General features: G+C 38.5%; 1 protein-coding gene across 1 annotated transcript in view; it reads right to left on the reverse strand.

Annotated features, from left to right (window-relative positions):
• Positions 1–2929: 2929 nt before the first annotated feature.
• Positions 2930–21813, reverse strand: part of opn5 (opsin 5) — a 34292-nt gene continuing 15408 nt past the window's right edge. The window contains exons 3-7 of the mRNA XM_061925269.1: positions 18129–18248; positions 13716–13886; positions 10633–10967; positions 10318–10559; positions 2930–3767 (exon numbers count right to left, since the gene is read on the reverse strand). Coding sequence (XP_061781253.1) covers positions 3701–3767; positions 10318–10559; positions 10633–10967; positions 13716–13886; positions 18129–18248 — 935 coding nt within the window. The 3' untranslated portion in view covers positions 2930–3700. The remainder of the gene's footprint in view (positions 3768–10317; positions 10560–10632; positions 10968–13715; positions 13887–18128; positions 18249–21813) is intronic.

The following is a 21813-nucleotide window of genomic DNA, read 5'->3' on the forward strand; positions in this document are numbered from 1 at the left end:
ACTTGACCACTTTCTATTTCTTTCAGCCGCACAATTTATCCAAATGAGAATAAGTCATGTCAGCGATTGTCAGTGCACTTCTTAGGTATGGACAAAACACAGTGGTGTATATTCTAAAAACACTCTGCAATTGGTGTGTATATTCTCTCAGAAAGAAAATATCTGCAGATTATCCTTCACAGACGCTTCAGCCACAAAACACACTTTAACATTTTCAACACTCTACAAGTAGATTGTGCAACACCCCCCCAAATGTGTCACGTTTCACGTGTCAGGCCATATGAATCCCCTTCCTACTGTATGTGACGAGATCAACTTCCTAATCCCAATCATTGAGGGACTCCATTTGTTTTGCCCATTCAGCATTATTCCCATTTCCACTAAGCTCTGATTGACAAACAGGCCAAAAGAAGATCTGGCGGAAAAGAGTAGAAGGAGCTGAAGGAGAAGAGTAGAAGGAGCTGAAGGAGAAGAGTAGAAGGAGCTGAAGGAGAAGAGTAGAAGGAGCTGAAGGAGAAGAGTAGAAGGAGCTGAAGGAGAAGAGTAGAAGTTTTGTGTTATGTTGTCATTAAAGTGCTATCACATTAGTGAATGTTTTCCAGTGAAGTTGTACGTGCTGTCAGTAATACAATAATACAATAATACAATAATAAAATGACGTTCTCCTGCTGGTGTGCAGTTAGAAACAGACGAGTGTGCGAGTGCAAAGGACAATATACATTTACACAAACTTTCATCTTGTCACACTTTACATCTTTACACACTTTTCATTTGGAGTTCAACAATGTCCTTTCACAAAAGTGACAATTCCACATTTAAGGTGAAACTTTGCAAATATTTTTGTTTGAGTCATGACTTCTTAAAGAGGAACTGCACTTGTTTATAAATGTTGTCTATTGTTCATAATAATTATGAAGAGGAGATTCAAGATGATAAACACTTGCAAGATGCGGCGTTGTAGCCTTCAATACCCTCTAAAACCACTTCAAAATACTCCATCAACATTTTATATACACACTGCAAGTATTTATATATATATAATGTAGTAACAGACACCTTCATAACAATATGTAATATGTACAATATACACACTGCAAGTATATAAATAATGTAGTAACCGACACCTTCATAACAATATGTAATATGTACAATATACACACTGCAAGTATATATATAATGTAGTAACAGACACCTTCATAACAATATGTAATATGTACAATATACACACTGCAAGTATATATATAATGTAGTAACAGACACCTTCTTAATAATATGCAATATGTACAATATACACACTGCAAGTATATATATATATAATGTAGTAACAGACACCTTCATAACAATATGTAATATGTACAATATACACACTGCAAGTATATATATAATGTAGTAACAGACACCTTCTTAATAATATGCAATATGTACAATATACACACTGCAAGTATATATATATATAATGTAGTAACAGACACCTTCATAACAATATGTAATATGTACAATATACACACTGCAAGTATATATATAATGCAGTAACAGACACCTTCAAAACAATATGTAATATGTACAATATACACAATGCAAGTATATAAATAATGTAGTAACAGACACCTTCATAATAATATGTAATATGTACAATATACACACTGCAAGTATATATATAATGCAGTAACAGACACCTTCATAACAATATGTAATATGTACAATATACACAATGCAAGTATATATATAATGTAGTAACAGACACCTTCACAACAATATGTAATATGTACAATATACACACTGCAAGTGTATATATATAATGTAGTAACAGACACCTTCATAACAATATGTAATATGTACAATATACACACTGCAAGTATATATATAATGTAGTAACAGACACCTTCATAATAATATGTAATATGTACAATATACACACTGCAAGTATATATATAATGCAGTAACAGACACCTTCATAACAATATGTAATATGTACAATATACACAATGCAAGTATATATATAATGTAGTAACAGACACCTTCACAACAATATGTAATATGTACAATATACACACTGCAAGTATATAAATAATGTAGTAACCGACACCTTCATAACAATATGTAATATGTACAATATACACACTGCAAGTATATATATAATGTAGTAACAGACACCTTCATAACAATATGTAATATGTACAATATACACACTGCAAGTATATATATAATGTAGTAACAGACACCTTCTTAATAATATGCAATATGTACAATATACACACTGCAAGTATATATATATATAATGTAGTAACAGACACCTTCATAACAATATGTAATATGTACAATATACACACTGCAAGTATATATATAATGTAGTAACAGACACCTTCTTAATAATATGCAATATGTACAATATACACACTGCAAGTATATATATATATAATGTAGTAACAGACACCTTCATAACAATATGTAATATGTACAATATACACACTGCAAGTATATATATAATGCAGTAACAGACACCTTCAAAACAATATGTAATATGTACAATATACACAATGCAAGTATATAAATAATGTAGTAACAGACACCTTCATAATAATATGTAATATGTACAATATACACACTGCAAGTATATATATAATGCAGTAACAGACACCTTCATAACAATATGTAATATGTACAATATACACAATGCAAGTATATATATAATGTAGTAACAGACACCTTCACAACAATATGTAATATGTACAATATACACACTGCAAGTATATATATATAATGTAGTAACAGAGACCTTCATAACAATATGTAATATGTACAATATACACACTGCAAGTATATATATATATATATATATATAATGTACTAACAGACACCTTCATAACAATATGTAATGTGTACAATATACACACTGCAAGTATATATATAATGTAGTAACAGACACCTTCATAACAATATGTAATATGTACAATATACACACTGCAAGTATATATATAATGTACTAACAGACACCTTCATAACAATATGTATATTTACCGTATTTTGGTCATTTGAATCATTCCTTGGCGCATTCATCTCTGTTTCCGACTTCTGGCAACAACAAATGTGTGTTCCTACTTTCGGAAACAAACACGAGTGTGATCTAATCATGGCAGACTTGGCAACAGACAAATGAAAATTGACAACCGTATATATTTTTGAAGCTGAAGATACGGAGGATGAACTATTGCTTCTCGAAGCGAGCACGAAAGAAGAGTGAGACGTTGAAGCGGACGGAAACCGAAAGAGTGAAGTGAAAGTGGAATTTGAAGCCAAGCTATTCCGACGTAAATGGAGTGCTTAGGCAAATAAACACAACGTAAATGAAGTATTGTTTACTGTTTTTGGATGCATTTTTAAAGTGATTTAGAGGTAGAATTGATTGCTAACATTAGCTGCATTGCTAGCCACTTAGAAGGAGCCAACGTTTACATGTTAGAATGTTGAAAGCAAAAAAGTCCCATAATGATTGTGAGTGACAGGCAACAGTGCAGTTCCCCTTTAAGGAACAACTTATCATCACACCTACAACGTTGTGTTGTGTTGTGTTGTGTGACAGTGTGTGTATTAAACATGACATGACTTGTGCACTGCAACGTCTGCGGGTGTTGTTGTTGTTTGAGAGAGGGAGAAGAGTGAAGATGATGAGGCAGCGAGTGAAGTCAAGTGAAGTCTTGTCTCACATCTCAGTGTGATTTTCTTTGGCTGCGGCTCGCTCCTTCAAGGAGTCAGAGATGGTGTACAACCTGCACACACAACAAACACACAATCACATGTGTGACACATCACTCGTCAGGGTTTTACCAGACACATGTAACGTGACGAAATTAGGGGGGTGCGCTATCTACTTTAGCTGCTAGACGGCAGTGTAGTGTTAAAAGATCTTAAGATGTGTTTTTTTTCTTTTCATTTTGATGAAATCCTACTCAGAATGTTTGTGTTGCTTGTTGTCTGTCAATGAAATACTTGAAACCTTGAAATGTCAATTAATTACAACTTTAAAAAAATAAAAAACTCTAATGATTGTAATTGTTTTCATGGGTCAGAATTATAGTAGGAAGTGTATTTGTACTCAAATTATAGTTCATGAAGTAAAGAAACATAGTTGATATTATTGTATTCCCTACAATGGATTTGTATATTTTTTACATAAAAGTGTGAACTGTTAGATTCATTTATTCTCACAAAATGAAAGTTTAAATGTATTTAAATAAGTATTGGTTCTCATTATCCAGGTTTGTAAATGATCGGTTAGCCGTATCGGTTCAAATGTCCAATATTGTGACAGTAACAATATTAACAAAATAATAAATTTTTGTAAATTTATATACATAAATATTGGATATTTTTATCGGTTATAAAAGCCTGTAAATGATCAGTTATCGGTATCGGTTGAAATGTCCATTGCTGTGACAATGTAACAAAATGATCAACATATTACATTTGCTCATTTTTATTAGCAGCAATCTTATAAGCAGAATAACAAACACCAATAAATATATCATTGAAAACAATAAAACATAGTTTAGCACGACCGGCATCATCAATAAAAACGAAGAATAGATTCAAACTAGAACAACATCAAATAATAAGGTACCATACAAAAGATAAGTACAGATAAAATAGACTTTACAATCAACACCGTGTATGGTGAGGATGGTGTTCTGCTGACCTCGACTGCGGATGTTGTGGATCGGTGGAGAGAATACTTCGAAGACCTCCTCAATCCCACCAACACGTCTTCCTATGAGGAAGCAGTGCCTGGGGAATCTGTGGTGGGCTCTTCTATTTCTGGGGCTGAGGTTGCTGAGGTAGTTAAAAAGCTCCTCGGTGGCAAGGCCCCGGGGGTGGATGAGATCCGCCCAGAGTTCCTTAAGGCCCTGGATGCTGTGGGGCTGTCTTGGTTGACAAGACTCTGCAGCATCTCGTGGACATCGGGGGCGGTACCTCTGGATTGGCAGACCGGGGTGGTGGTTCCTCTCTTTAAGAAGGGGAACCGGAGGGTGTGTTCCAACTATCGTGGGATCACACTCCTCAGCCTTCCCGGTAAGGTCTATTCAGGTGTACTGGAGAGGAGGAACAGTGTGGTTTTCGTCCTGGTCGTGGAACTGTGGACCAGCTCTATACTCTCGGCAGGGTCCTTGAGTGTGCATGGGAGTTTGCCCAACCAGTCTACATGTGTTTTGTGGACTTGGAGAAGGCATTCGACCGTGTCCCTCGGGAAGTCCTGTGGGGAGTGCTCAGAGAGTATGGGGTATCGGACTGTCTGATTTTGACGGTCCGCTCCCTGTATGATCAGTGTCAGAGCTTGGTCCGCATTGCCAGCAGTAAGTCGGACACGTTTCCAGTGAGGGTTGGACTCCACCAAGGCTGCCCTTTGTCACCCATTCTGTTCATAACTTTTATGGACAGAATTTCTAGGCGCAGTCAAGGCGTTGAGGGAATCTGGTTTGGTGGCTGCAGGATTAGGTCTCTGCTATTTGCAGATGATGTGGTCCTGATGGCTTCATCTGGCCAGGATCTCCAGCTCTCGCTGGATCGGTTCGCAGCCGAGTGTGAAGCGACTGGGATGAGAATCAGCACCTCCAAGTCCGAGTCCATGGTTCTCTCCCGGAAAAGGGTGGAATGCCATCTTCGGGTTGGGGAGGAGACCCTGCCCCAAGTGGAGGAGTTCAAGTACCTCGGAGTCTTGTTCACGAGTGAGGGAAGAGTGGATCGTGAGATCGACAGGCGGATCGGTGCGGCGTCTTCAGTAATGCGGACGCTGTATCGATCCCTTGTGGTGAAGAAGGAGCTGAGCCGGAAGGCAAAGCTCTCAATTTACCGGTCGATCTACGTTCCCATCCTCACCTATGGTCATGAGCTTTGGGTTATGACCGAAAGGACAAGATCACGGGTACAAGCGGCCGAAATGAGTTTCCTCCGCCGGGTGGCGGGGCTCTCCCTTAGAGATAGGGTGAGAAGCTCTGTCATCCGGGGGGAGCTCAAAGTAAAGCCGCTGCTCCTCCACATGGAGAGGAGCCAGATGAGGTGGTTCGGGCATTTGGTCAGGATGCCACCTGATCGCCTCCCTCGGGAGGTGTTTAGGGCACGTCCGACCGGTAGGAGGCCACGGGGAAGACCCAGGACACGTTGGGAAGACTATGTCTCCCGGCTGGCCTGGGAACGCCTCGGGATCCCCCGGGAGGAGCTGGACGAAGTGGCTGGGGAGAGGGAAGTCTGGGCTTCCCTGCTTAGGCTGCTGCCCCCGCGACCCGACCTCGGATAAGCGGAAGAAGATGGATGGATGGATGGACTTTACAATATAACTAGCTATGATAGGTGATGGTAGTAACAGAAACTATGTCGGTTTTGCTTTCAAAAAATACAACTAAATGAAAGATCAATTGATTGATATTGGTTTAAAATGTGATATCAGATGACCTCAGTATTGTTTTTCCGACGATAATTATATTGGTATATCGTAAATAAATTGTGTAACTTGTATATCTGTGGTATGAAGTTCATTCCAAGTTTGTCTTTCGGATATTTTATATATATGAGCTCCAGCAATCCCCGCGACCCCGAAAGGGACAAGCGGTAGCAAATGTGAACATGTCTCTAATCCGATCCTGGCTTTATTACAATAACGACTGACGACAACACAAAAAATCCCCCGGAGCGAAATGGCCTTTTAAACCGCTCTTCCAAACTAAGAACATGGGGCGGAGCAACAGTTAACGAGTTAATTTGCTCATCTCATTAGTTAAATTATCTTTGGCAGATGTTCAAGAAACACAAAAACAAAGAGTTACTTATCGACCGAAGGATTACTTATGGAATCACTCTTCCAGTCTTACTGAAATAAGAGAGCCATGTGGGTCAGATGGCAGACCGCCCATCCAGAAACTTGAGGGTTCCTGGTATGAATCCAGCTCGTGCCATCCTGGTCACTCAGTACGTGTCCATGCACTAAATTAGTCCCATTTCTCAAATAGTTGGGCTCTAAATAAGCCTCCTACAACCCATGGAAACACCTTCATCTGATCGTCTTTGGTTTTTGAAAAGTCAGACGAACACACCTGGATGATGGGATTGGAAACCAGATCTCTGGACCACCGGTAGGAACCCTTTGTATCGCACATGTGCCAGTCTCAATACAGCAGATACCATACAATCAAATCATAGCAACAAATGTCAAGAAGAGGAGAATATTTGCTTCACAAATGACAAGAACAGAACACTTTGAAGTGCATCCACTGGGGAAACAAGAAAGCGATTTAAGAAGGTAGCTAAGGAAATGGAGAATGCTGGCTTTTGGACTACGGAATGAAATAGGAATGAGATGAAAGATCATGAAGCGGGTTTATAAAAGGCAGATAATGAAACTCTTCACGCTGCTTTTGTGCATTTCAAACTTAGCAGCGATAACTTGTCTTCCACACAACAGGCAAGATAGTCCAGAACAATAGCAACCCTCAGCTGGAACAGACTTTTCCTTCCGATTTAAAACTCCTTCAATTAATGGGCAGAGCCTTAGGAATGAACTTCGAGACATTGGAAAGTATTGTTTCCATTACTCTCTGTCCGAACATTCATTCGAAAAAACTCTGTGCCGCAAGTCTTTCTTCGCTTCGGACCTGCATCCGCTTCGACACATTCTTGGTAGTAGCATCAAGTCCGTAGCACAATCCAAAAGCATATGCATTAGAGGCGTATTATTTGTAATCTGTGTCTGATATCATGTATTGTTTACATAGAAGGAGTGGCAGATGCCTGGTGTGACGTCATAGGTCAAGCGGAAAGCAATACATTTATCCAAGCTAAACGGAAATTAGCGCCCCCCAGTGTACGGGAGGCACATGGCGTAAGACCAATAGTCACATTACAGAGTGTGCATGGACACTTAACTTTACATGTCGGTGTGAAAGCACAATAAAACTAACTATTTGAGAAATCAGACTCATTTACATAATGATTGCCATTGTGTCCTTGAGCAAGACACAGTGTTGCTCATGCTGGAGTATGAATGTGAAAGTCTGACGGTGGTCGGAGAGGCCGTAGGCACAAATTGGCAGCCGTGCTTCCGTCAGTCTACCCCAGGGCTACAAATGTAGCTTACCACCACCATCATGTGTGAATGTGGAGTGAATGAGTGATGGCTTCTCCGTTCTCACTTTGAGTTTCTAGAAAAGTGCTGTATGAATCTAATCCATTGTCCATTTTTTCTTACTCATTTGTTACTTATTTGTGAAATACAGCTCAGAGTCGTGAGTGGTTGTCGACATAACAGAACCAGAATCAAACTGGACACTTTATGCATTCTTTTTGCCAGAGACATAAGTAAAAGATTGGTGTAAATAAATAATTTTTCAACCTACGGCAGTTTATTGACACGTCTATCCTCCGTCTTTATTGAGATCATTGTGCTTGGCGTGGTATGCTCTTATCTAATAGAGCTGCTGCTCCTTGTTTGTGTTGACTCCTCTGACAATGGCGCTTTTGTACAGTGTCAACATTTCTTTTGGTGGCTAACAATCAACTGTTTTGATGAATTCCAGGTTATTACTGCCATGCTTTTATTCTGAAGCTTACCGTGCACTTAACAGTAGAACATTGAATGCTGTGTAACAAAACAGTAATGTTGCTTGGGGGACAAGATCCTGCTTTTTCAGTAATTGAACTTGCAAAAATGAGCAAAAAAAAGCATTATTTAAAGATGTTTTAGTGTTTAAAGAATTGAAAAATGATGGACATAGTTGACATAAATACATACCCTATTCATCTAAATGAATTACTTTGTCTGTTTCAGTCTCTATGTTATTTAATCACTACAGTAATGTGTTCACATCCACAGGAACCACATGGGTTAGCCTACTCTATACAGTATTTACAACCTTACTAGTGTTCACTTCACAGCCACAGATGGTTCATCGAGTTATTGACATTATTTACACATTACTTTGTCTGTTTCATTCACTATGTTATTTAGTCACTACAGTAATGTGTTCACATCCACAGGAACCACATGGGTTAGCCTACTCTATACAGTGCCCTGATTACCCATTATTATTATGTTGTTATTAGTTTTATTATCTGCTAATCAGGAGGGCTCTTATGCCACTTGGTCTCCAGTTGGGTGACGGTAGTTCATTTGTCTATTGGCTAGTCCGGTTTTCTTTTCATGTTTCTTTTCAACTCACAATGCTTTAATAATCTTTTCTGCATTTCTGTGCTAAAGCGTCGGCGCCTGGACTTGACTAACTTGTTCACCTGCACGTCGCCTCCTTCTCTGCACCCTGGGGTCATGCACCATGCCAGCGCGTGACAGGATCAGGAGGGCATGGGTAAAGAAGACTTTAGGCAACACATGCCAGTGGTGTGATTTTGACTTCTGATAACGTTACTCCTTTTTGAAACAAAACTAATCATTGTCTGAAATGCCAACTTCCTAATTCTCAAGTGGCATCACAAATAGGGAATCTGGGAAAATAAACTAAATGGAATTTAGTTTTTCAACAACCCAGCTTCTGTTCTAGAAACCACAGCAACTGGACTCATGGTACGGCATGGGCAAATTGAAAGCCCAGTAGAATTTGGGTCAGGTTCCTTTCTCATCAGCTGATTCAGTAGTGATGTGCGGATACTGAAATATCCATACCGGTTGTTTATACTCAAATATCGATTCTCCAACGGAAATATCAATACTTCAGTTGTTTGAGATCATGTATATCATTATCAGGAAAACAGCGTGACGTAACTAAATCATTGAGATCTCGTCTAAATCAGTGTTTTTTTAACCATAGGGTCCCTGAGAAAGCCGCCAAAATGTGTTTCTCGGCAGTGGTCCAGCGGTACTCAGTTGTTTTCTATTTAAGTTTTTTTTTTTTTAAAGCATACATGCACCTGGGGATAGGCCCCTCCCACCTCCAAAGACATGCACCTGGGGATAGGTTGATTGGCAACACTAAATGGTCCCTAGTGTGTGAATGTGACTGTGAATGTTGACTACGAGGTGGCGACTTGTCCAGGGTGTACCCCGCCTTCCGCCCGAGTGCAGCTGGGATAGGCTCCAGCACCCCCGCGATCCCAAGAGGGACAAGCGGTAGAAAATGGATGTAATAGTAATTGTGAACATTTAAACATAAGCGGTAGAAAATGGATGGATGGATAAACACAGGATGTGAACAGATAACCAAATTGCTGAGACATGGAGAAGAGGTAGGATTAAATCAACATGACGAAGCAGAGCGAAATTGCGTAGAATGTTAAGGATGTCAGCAACAAACCATGACGAGGACCAAAACATAGCCTTACCTGGACTTTCGAAAGTGCCTGCGCTTACCCAGGACCTTCAAACAGGAGGACGAGCAAGAGTTCTTCAGGTCTACCACCTGGTAGATGATTGGGTTGTACATTGCGGAGGATTTGGCGAGCAGGGTAGGAATAACAGAAACAGGGATGGGCACAGAGTCCGGCTCCCCAAACGCCGACACCACGGACACGACCGCATACGGGATCCAGGCTATCAAGAAGCCTGCACAGATCAGCATTGCCACCTGGATGGGATCAAGTACGACTTAGCCTTCAAGTGAGAAACGAAAAAATGTATTCCCTAGTTCTCCTGCACACCTTGGTGAGTTTCATCTCCAGGTTTTGGCTGTTATTGATTCGGGCGTCAAAGTTGGAGATCTCTTTTGCAGAAGACTTGACTTTAAATATGATCATCACGTAGGAAAAGACTATGATGCCAGTAGGTAGTACCAGGCAGAAGAAGAGGATGGCCATGACAAAGGTCTGGCCAGACACAGACGCTTGTGCCAGCCACCAGTCCAGAGTGCAGGAGGTCCCGAATGGTTCTGGGGCGTAGTGTCCCCAACCGACCAGGGGCATGGTGGCCCAGAAGGCTGCATACATCCACACAAAGGTCAAGCACAAGAAGGCATGATGCCGCTTCAACCACGTCCCTGTGAAGAGAGAAGAAAGTACCTTGGTACAACTGCTAGTCCCAGTTTTAGTTCACAGCCCAACTCCAGTCCAGGAGGCAGAGCGGTTGCATTTGTGTTGCTGCGGGGCATTAAAAAGCATCAATGGATTTTGTGATCATTAAGGCCTTAAATTGCATTAAAAAGCATTAAATGTGATGTCCAGAAGCATTTCAAATGTAATACCATTGTAGGACTTAATACGTCCAGCCAGCAAATGATGAACGAAAAGGAATTTAAAACGTTGATAAATGTCCACGTCTGTCTGGGTGTTTCTTTTCTTTGGCTCTGGCTTTCAAAGTGGATTCAAAGTGGATTCAAAGTGGATTCAAAGACCAAACATGAACATGACATGATGTCACAGCTAAGGACTACACACTTAAGCAGCGCTTCTCTCGCCTCCTCTGGTAACCACTTTGAATCCACTTTGAATCCACTTTGTATCCACTTTGAATCCACTTTGTGTCCACTTTGAATCCACTTTGAATCTACTTTGTATCCATTTTGAATCCACTTTGAATCCACTTTGAATCCACTTTGTATCCACTTTGAATTCAGTTTGTATCCACTTTGAAAGCCAGAGCTAAAGAAAAGAAACACCCAGACAGACGTGGACATTTATCAAAGTTTTAAATTCCTTTTCGTTCATGGTTTGATGTCTTGACGTATTAAGTCCTACAATGGTATTACCGTATTTTTCGGAGTATAAGTCGCTCCGGAGTATAAGTCGCACCGCCCGAAAATGCATAATAAAGAAGGAAAAAAACATATATAAGTCGCACTGGAGTATAAGTCGCATTTTTTGGGGAAATGTATTTGATAAAAGCCAACAGCAAGAATAGACATTTGAAAGGCAATTTAAAATAAATGAAGAATAGTGAACAACAGGCTGAATAAGTGTACGTTATATGAGGCATAAATAACCAACTGGTATGTTAACGTAACATATTATGGTAAGAGTCATTCAAATAACTATAACATATAGAACATGCTATACGTTTACCAAACAATCTGTCACTAAATCCCATGAAATCTTATACGTCTAGTCTCTTACGTCAATGACATCAATAATATTATTTGATATTTTACGCTAATGTGTTCATCATTTCACACATAAGTCGCTCCTGAGTATAAGTCGCACCCCCGGCCAAACTATGAAAAAAACTGCCACTTGTAGTCCGAAAAATCCGGTACATTTGAAATGCCTCTGGACATCACATTTAATGGTTGTTAATGCAATTGAAGGCCTTAATGATCACAAAATTTATTGAATGCTTTTAAATGCCCCGCAGCAACCTTGTGTGTTGACATTTCCTTTCTGCCTTCATAACTCAGGGATTGTAATCAGAGATTTGACTGGGGAATGTTAACATTTCATATATTTTCCATGGGTAATAAAAATATAAACAATTATTGATATCGACCAATATAAAAAAACGTATATTGTGATCCAGTTTTCAACCGTACACACATTTAGCATTGTTTGAAACACTTATCGTATTTTCCGCACTATTAGCCGCACCTAAAAACCACAAATTTACTCAAAAGCTGACAGTGCGGCTTTTAACCCGGTGCGCTTTATATATGGATTAATATTAAGATTCATTTTCATAAAGTTTCGGTCTCGCAACTACGGTAAACAGCCGCCATCTTTTTTCCCCGTAGAAGAGGAAGTGCTTCTTCTTCTACGCAAGCAACCGCCAAGGTAAGCACCCGCCCCCATAGAACAGGAAGCGCTTCTTCTTCTACTGTAAGCAACCACCCGCCCGCGTAGAAGAAGAAGAAGAAGCGCGGATATTAACGTACGTTTCATTTCCTTTGTGTGTTTACATCTGTAAAGACCACAAAATGGCTCCTACTAAGCGACAGGGATCCGGTTCATGAAAAGACGCAATCTCTCCATCCGCACACGGACTACTATTTCACAGCAACTGCCTAAAGACTTTCAAGAAAAGCTGGCTACTTTCCGTGCATATTGTAAAAACAAGATAGCTGAAAAAAAGATCCGGCCAGAGAACATTATCAACATGGACGAGGTTCCACTGACTTTTGATATTCCTGTGAACCGCACTGTGGATACAACGGGAGCACGTACGGTGAATATTGGCACCACAGGGAATGAGAAGTCATCCTTCACTGTGGTTCTAGCTTGCCATGCTAATGGCCAGAAACTTCCACCCATGGTGATATTCAAAAGGAAGACCTTGCCAAAAGAGACCTTTCCAGCCGGCGTCATCATAAAAGCTAACTCGAAGGGATGGATGGATGAAGAAAAGATGAGCGAGTGGTTAAGGTAAGTTTACGCGAAGAGGCCGGGTGGCTTTTTTCACGCAGCTCCGTCCATGTTGATATACGACTCCATGCGCGCCCACATCACGCTGGTTTTAATATATTATTAAAGTTTGACTGACCTATTTGACTGTTTTTTTGACATTCCTTTAGCGCAGTTAGATGCGGCTTACAACACGGGGCGGCTTATAGGTGGACAAAGTTTTGAAATATGCCGTTCATTGAAGGCGCGGCTTATAACCCAGGGCGCCTTATGGTGCGGAAAATACGGTAGTATCATTACTCTATTTCTAAAAGTCACTAAATAACCATTTTCATGTCTACTGTACAGTAAGCATCATTGTACCTTTAAAACCAAGATCCTCTATGTGGAACTTCTAGATGTACAAGAGTTATTCTTCTTTTGGAGACTTTTTTCAGGCCTAGGTTGAGAGTACTTACCGTATCTGAGATGGCAGATCTTGAGGTACCTGTCCAAGCTGACCATGGTCATGGTGGTGAGGCTCCCGCATCCAAAGAAGAAGCCTGCCCAGCCGTAGAACTGACAGCCCTCCCAACCAAACAACCAGCGATGGGAAAAACTAGAAACAATAAAAAAGGGCTTTCCTGTCACTGAGGACAGGGGGTAGCGGAATAAGGGATGCAACAGAATAACGAAGGACCACAAACAAACAGAAAAGGTAATGGGAGGAAAGAATAGAAACAGTGTTTTGACAGGGATAATGCGGAGGAGAAAATGGAGCAGAATAAAAATGCGGGAAATAAGGTTAGTATCACTTATTCTCTCATTCACAATGATGAAAGATGAGGTCTTGACACAAAAAGATATGTGTGTATGAAGTGTCTTTTTTTTTTCTTCCCCTTTCTGGTTGACCACGGCTCCAAAGCAAACAATGGTAAACATGCTTTTGTTGACAAGCTAGCTAGGACACAATCATCACAGTATTTGCTTCTGATGTGCTAAAGAAAAACAACAAAAACACAAAATAGGGGGGAAAAAAATCCTTATACTCGACTTTAAAAATACGGTGTATTCACAGGAATATATATAAGTCTATATACAAATATATATATATATATATATATATATATATATATATATATATATATATATATATATATATATATATATATATATATATATATATATATATATATATATAAACAGACAGTTTGCCGTACAATGAAAATCTTACTTTGCTAGTCCACCCTTTAACAAGTCACACGGTACTTAGCTAAAATAAAACAAAATAAAAATAAAAATGTATATAGAAGGCACAGTAAGTAACATAACATTATTGCACATTCTGATTGACAGTCAACAGTATAAATATGGAGGTGACATTTGGTCACAGCAGCAGTTAAAGTGTCTTTAGTGATCTAAGGTGAAAAGTGTCTACAGTGATGGTTCACAGTTCGGGGGTGGTCATGGTAGCTGTCTTTTGTTCAAAAAGATACAAGTAAAACAGGGGGGGGGGGGGGGGTAGCTAGCATTCACAAGTTAGCATTCACAAGCCTGATGGCCTGTGGGTAGAAACTGTTTGTCAGTCTCGTAGTCCTGGATTTCAGGCTCCTGTATCGTCTGCCTGATGGTAGAAGTTTGAAGAGACTGTGTACTGTCCTTTATGATGTTGTGTGCTCTCCTGGTGGCCCTGGTAGAGTACATGTCCTGTAGTGAGGGGAAGGCTGCTCCTGATATGTACTGAGCAGTTTTAATCACTCGCTGGAGTGCCTTCCTGTCCTTAGCAGTGCAGTTTCCATACCAGACCGTGATTGAGCTGGTAAGGACACTCTCAACCGTACTTCTATAGAAGTTGCTGAGAATTTTGGGTGGCATGCCAAATTTTCTCAGCCTTCTTAGGAAGTACAGTCGCTGCTGGGATTTCTTTATTGTTTGTTGGGTGTTGTGATCCCAGGTGAGGTCCTCGCTGATGTGGGTCCCGAGGAATTTAAAGGTTTTCACCCTGTCCACCTTTGTCCCCTCTATGTACAGAGGTGTGTACTGTGCACTCCTTCTCTGTGGGTCAATAATCATCTCCTTGGTCTTGTCTGTGTTCAAGGAGAGATTATTATCCTGACACCAGGCCACCAGTTCCGCTATCTCCCTTCTGTACGCTGCCTCAGCTCTCCCGGTGATCAGTCCAACGACCGTAGTATCATCTGCAAACTTGATGATACTTGTGTTGTTCTGGGAGGCCACACAGTCGTGTGTACAATAGGGGGATCAGCATGCAGCCTTGGGGGTCCCTATGCTTAGAACCTTTGTGCCTGATGTCTGGTTGCCGATTCTGACTGACTGGGGCCGGTTTGTGAGAAAGTTCAGGACCCGGTCACAGAGAGTCGGTGTCAGACCAACAGTGAGGAGTTTAGCAGTGAGTTTTTGTGGGATGACCGTGTTAAAAGCAGAGCTGTAGTCAATGAATAATAGCCTGGCATAGGTGTCCTTGCCCTCTAAGTGGGTGAGGGTGGTGTGGATGACTGCATCCTCAGTGGACCGGTTCTGCCGGTAGGAAAACTGTAGAGGGTCCAGTGTGTCTGGGATGGTCTTCTTGATGTGTGACATGACTATCCTCTCGAAACACTTCATCACTATTGGGGTGAGTGCAACAGGGCGATAGTCATACAGACAGATCACAGTGTTTTTCTTTGGCAGGGGCACGATGGTGGTGGTCTTGAAGCAGATGTGCACAACAGCTTGTGCTAGTGACAAGTTGTATATGCCAGCAAGTACGTCAGCCAGCTCTGATGAACACACCCTGAGAGCCTGGCCAGGGATGTTGTCTGGGCCGGCTGCCTTCCGTGGGTTTGTTCTCCTCAGCTGTTGTTGTCAAAGTGAGTGGTGGCTTCTGCGTGTGCTCCGTGGTCAGAACCCCTCTCTGTTGGTTGGTGTTGAGGACCTCGAAGCGAGCGTATAACTCATTCAGCTCATCTGGCAGTGAGCGTTGGCTGTTTGTGACCCCCCTGCTCCCCTGCTTGTAGTCTGTGATTTGTTGCAGGCCTTGCCACATGCGCCGGGAATCTGTGGCGGAGTAGAATCCCTCCAGCTTTTGTCTGTATTGTCCCTTGGCTTCATTGATAGATTTACGCAGGTCATATCTGGCCTTCTTGTAGTCCTCAGCGTTGCCTGAGACAAATGCAGTGGGAAGGGCATGTAGCTTGGACCAAACATCACAGTTAATCCAGGGTTTTTGGTTTGGGTATATTTTGTATTGTTTTGTGGGAACAATGTTTTCCACACATGTGCTGATGTAGCCAGTTACACTGGAAGCATATTCCTCTATGTCCACAGTACCGTCATCCCTCTGAGCAGCAGTTTTGAACATGTCCCAGTCTGTACTCCCAAAGCAGCCCTGAAGCACTAGTTCAGTTTCTTCATTCCACACTTTAACAGTTTTTCTCACTGGGGGGGCTCGCTTGAGGCACTGTCTGTACGCTGGATATAGAAAAGCTGAGATGTGATCAGATAGTCCAAAGTGTGGTCTGGGTACAGCCTTGTAGGCTCCCCTCACGTTGCAATATACTTGGTCCAGAATGTTTTTTTCCCTCGTAGGAAAGTTCACATACTGATGGTATTTCGGGAGGACGCTGTTTAGGTTGCGGTGGTTAAAATCCCCAGCTACCGTGAACGCAGCATCGGGGTGTGCGATCTCTTGTTTACTGATGACGTCATGCAGCAACTTCAGCGCTTTGTGGAATCCGCCCGTGGGGGGATGTAAACAGACAGTATAAACACTGCACTAAACTCCCTTGGCAGGTAAAAAGGTCTGCATTTCACCATCAAAAACTCAATGTTGTCCGAGCAGTGTCTTTCAACCACCTGTACGTCCGAGCACCAGCGTTTACTCACATAAACACAGACGCTGCCGCCTCTCGCCTTTCTTGAAGCCTTTGTCCGGTCTCCACGGTAGACTGAGTGCGTTGCTAGCTGGATAGCAGAGTCTGGGATGTTGTCCGAAAGCCAAGTTTCCGTGAAAATAAGAACACAGCATTTTCTCAGTTCACGCCGGGATATAATCCTGGTTCTCAGCTCATCCAGCTTGTTGTCGAGCGACCGCACGTTAGCTAGCAGCAGGCTAGGTAGTGGTGGTCGTGTAGCTCTAGCCTTTAGCCTAGCATGTAGCCCCGCTCTCTTGCCCCGCCGCCTTGTTGTTGTTGTTGTTTTGTGGTTAGCTGGCTCTCGTCGTAGAAGAAAGTTGAAGTCCGTCAGACTATAAGTGAGCTCACGGTGAGCTTTTCCGATGTCCAGAAGTGCATCTCTGTTGTATCTCGCATTTAGGATGCAAATTAGTACTATAATAAATAAAAAACGTAGTTGTTGTCGGGAGGACGACGCAAAGACGTCAGCCACGGGGGGCGCCAACTTGTCTATATATATATATATATATATATATATATATATATATATATATATATATATATATATATATATATATATACACTTGCAGTGTGTATATTGTACATATTACATATTGTTATGAAGGTGTCTGTTACTACATTATATATATATATAGTTACAGTGTGTATATAAACGTTGGAGGGTTTTGAAGTTGTTTAGAGACTTTGAAGGCTACAACAGTGTCTCACATTAGCCGTGTCTTTAAAACAAACCCCACAAATGTGTTCTTGTCTCTCCTAATGATGGTGAACAATAGGCACAATTCCAACAAAAGTGCAGTTGCCCTTTAAGAGTGTGTCCATCATTCATGGTATTGCAACATTGACTGGGGACTCGGAACATAATATAATCAACAATCATTTTATCATTAAGGGGTTTAATTCTTTAAATGAAGTTGGGAATGTTTTGAAATGAGGTTTAAAAAAGGATGTGTGTCATGATGGAAGTTGTAAAAGTACCTGATATGCCAAAGTCGAAGATGGCCAGGTTGACAGTCATGAGCTCCGGAGGCTTCAGTTTGGTTTTGCGCTTGAAGGTCATATATAAAACATAGCCGTTCCCTGTGGCAGACATGATGCCTGGAAGAGAGACAAATACCACTTAAAGCACACATTTACAAGTCAATGCATTATTTCATTTTAGATGTGATTGTTGTATTATGTATGAGCGCCATGTTATACCTAAATACATCCCAACATATTTATTGGTGTGTCTCTTTAGTGGCCCTTACTTCCTACGGCTGAACATCAGCAAACTGTCATAGCCAAAAGTATCAAACTTTATCTTTACTTCCACGTACAGTGCTTAAATATATATCTTGAAGGCCAAGCTCACAGCACTTTTTTTTTTCAAGAAAACATCTCAAACACTCCATAAATACAGTCTATGTCCTGTATTTATATTATTCACATGTGAATAATGCTGTATAATAGACTGTATTTATATTATTCACATGTGAATAATGCTGTATAATAGACTGTATTTATGTTATTAACATGTGAATAATGTTGTATAATAGATTTAATATTATTCACATGTGAATAATGTTGTATAATAGACTGTATTTATGTTATTCACATGTGAATAATGCTGTATAATAGACTGTATTTATGTTATTCACATGTGAATAATGCTGTATAATAGACTGTATTTATATTATTCACATGTGAATAATGCTGTATAATAGACTGTATTTATGTTATTCACATGTGAATAATGCTGTATAATAGACTGTATTTATGTTATTCACATGTGAATAATGCTGTATAATAGACTGTATTTATATTATTCACATGTGAATAATGCTGTATAATGGACTGTATTTATGTTATTCACATGTGAATAATGCTGTATAATAGACTGTATTTTTATTATTCACATGTGAATAATGCTGTTTAATAGACTGTATTTATGTTATTCACATGTGAATAATGCTGTATAATAGACTGTATTTATATTATTCACATGTGAATAATGCTGTATAATAGACTGTATTTATATTATTCACATGTGAATAATGCTGTATAATAGACTGTATTTTTATTATTCACATGTGAATAATGCTGTATAATAGACTGTATTTATGTTATTCACATGTGAATAATGCTGTATAATAGACTGTATTTATATTGTTCACATGTGAATAATGCTGTATAATAGACTGTATTTATATTATTTACATGTGAATAATGCTGTATAATAGACTGTATTTATATTATTCACATGTGAATAATGCTGTATAATAGACTGTATTTATATTATTCACATGTGAATAATGCTGTATAATAGACTGTATTTTTATTATTTACATGTGAATAATGCTGTATAATAGACTGTATTTATATTATTCACATGTGAATAATGCTGTATAATAGACTGTATTTATATTATTCACATGTGAATAATGCTGTATAATAGACTGTATTTATATTATTCACATGTGAATAATGCTGTATAATAGACTGTATTTATGTTATTAACATGTGAATAATGTTGTATAATAGATTTAATATTATTCACATGTGAATAATGTTGTATAATAGACTGTATTTATGTTATTCACATGTGAATAATGCTGTATAATAGACTGTATTTATGTTATTCACATGTGAATAATGCTGTATAATAGACTGTATTTATATTATTCACATGTGAATAATGCTGTATAATAGACTGTATTTATGTTATTCACATGTGAATAATGCTGTATAATAGACTGTATTTATGTTATTCACATGTGAATAATGCTGTATAATAGACTGTATTTATATTATTCACATGTGAATAATGCTGTATAATGGACTGTATTTATGTTATTCACATGTGAATAATGCTGTATAATAGACTGTATTTTTATTATTCACATGTGAATAATGCTGTTTAATAGACTGTATTTATGTTATTCACATGTGAATAATGCTGTATAATAGACTGTATTTATATTATTCACATGTGAATAATGTTGTATAATAGACTGTATTTATATTATTCACATGTGAATAATGCTGTATAATAGACTGTATTTATATTATTCACATGTGAATAATGCTGTATAATAGACTGTATTTATATTATTCACATGTGAATAATGCTGTATAATAGACTGTAATTTTATTCTTCGCATGTGAATAATGCTGTATAATAGACTGTAATTTTGTTATTCACATGTGAATAATGCTGTATAATAGACTGTATTTATATTGTTCACATGTGAATAATGCTGTATAATAGACTGTATTTTTATTCTTCACATGTGAATAATGCTGTATAATAGACTGTATTTATGTTATTCACATGTGAATAATGCTGTATAATAGACTGTATTTATATTGTTCACATGTGAATAATGCTGTATAATAGACTGTATTTTTATTATTCACATGTGAATAATGCTGTATAATAGACTGTATTTATGTTATTCACATGTGAATAATGCTGTATAATAGACTGTATTTATATTGTTCACATGTGAATAATGCTGTATAATAGACTGTATTTATGTTATTCACATGTGAATAATGCTGTATAATAGACTGTATTTATATTATCCACATGTGAATAATGCTGTATAATAGACTGTATTTATATTATTCACATGTGAATAATGCTGTATAATAGACTGTAATTTTATTATTCGCATGTGAATAATGCTGTATAATAGACTGTATTTATATTGGTCACATGTGAATAATGCTGTATAATAGACTATATTTATATTATTTACATGTGAATAATGCTGTATAATAGACTGTAATTTTATTATTCACATGTGAATAATGCTGTATAATAGACTGTATTTATGTTATTCACATGTGAATAATGCTGTATAATAGACTGTATTTATATTGTTCACATGTGAATAATGCTGTATAATAGACTATATTTATATTATTTACATGTGAATAATGCTGTATAATAGACTGTATTTATATTATTCACATGTGAATAATGCTGTATAATAGACTGTATTTTTATTATTCACATGTGAATAATGCTGTATAATAGACTGTATTTATGTTATTCACATGTGAATAATGCTGTATAATAGACTGTATTTATGTTATTCACATGTGAATAATGCTGTATAATAGACTGTATTTATATTATTCACATGTGAATAATGCTGTATAATAGACTATGTTTATATTATTCACATGTGAATAATGCTGTATAATAGACTGTATTTATATTATTCACATGTGAATAATGCTGTATAATAGACTGTATTTATGTTATTCACATGTGAATAATGCTGTATAATAGACTGTATTTATGTTATTCACATGTATAATAGACTGTATTTATATTATTCACATGTAAATAATGCTGTATAAAAGACTGTATTTATGTTATTCACATGTGAATAATGCTGTATAATAGACTGTATTTATACTATTCACATGTGAATAATGCTGTATAATAGACTGTATTTATGTTATTCACATGTGAATAATGTTGCATAATAGACTGTATTTATATTATTCACATGTGAATAATGCTGTATAATAGACTGTATTTATATTATTCACATGTGAATAATGCTGTATAATAGACTGTATTTATATTATTCACATGTGAATAATGCTGTATAATACTGTATTTATGTTATTCACATGTGAATAATGCTGTATAATAGACTGTATT

Source organism: Nerophis lumbriciformis, linkage group LG29 (genome assembly GCF_033978685.3).
Source record: "Nerophis lumbriciformis linkage group LG29, RoL_Nlum_v2.1, whole genome shotgun sequence".
Classification (NCBI taxonomy): Eukaryota; Metazoa; Chordata; class Actinopteri; order Syngnathiformes; family Syngnathidae; genus Nerophis; species Nerophis lumbriciformis.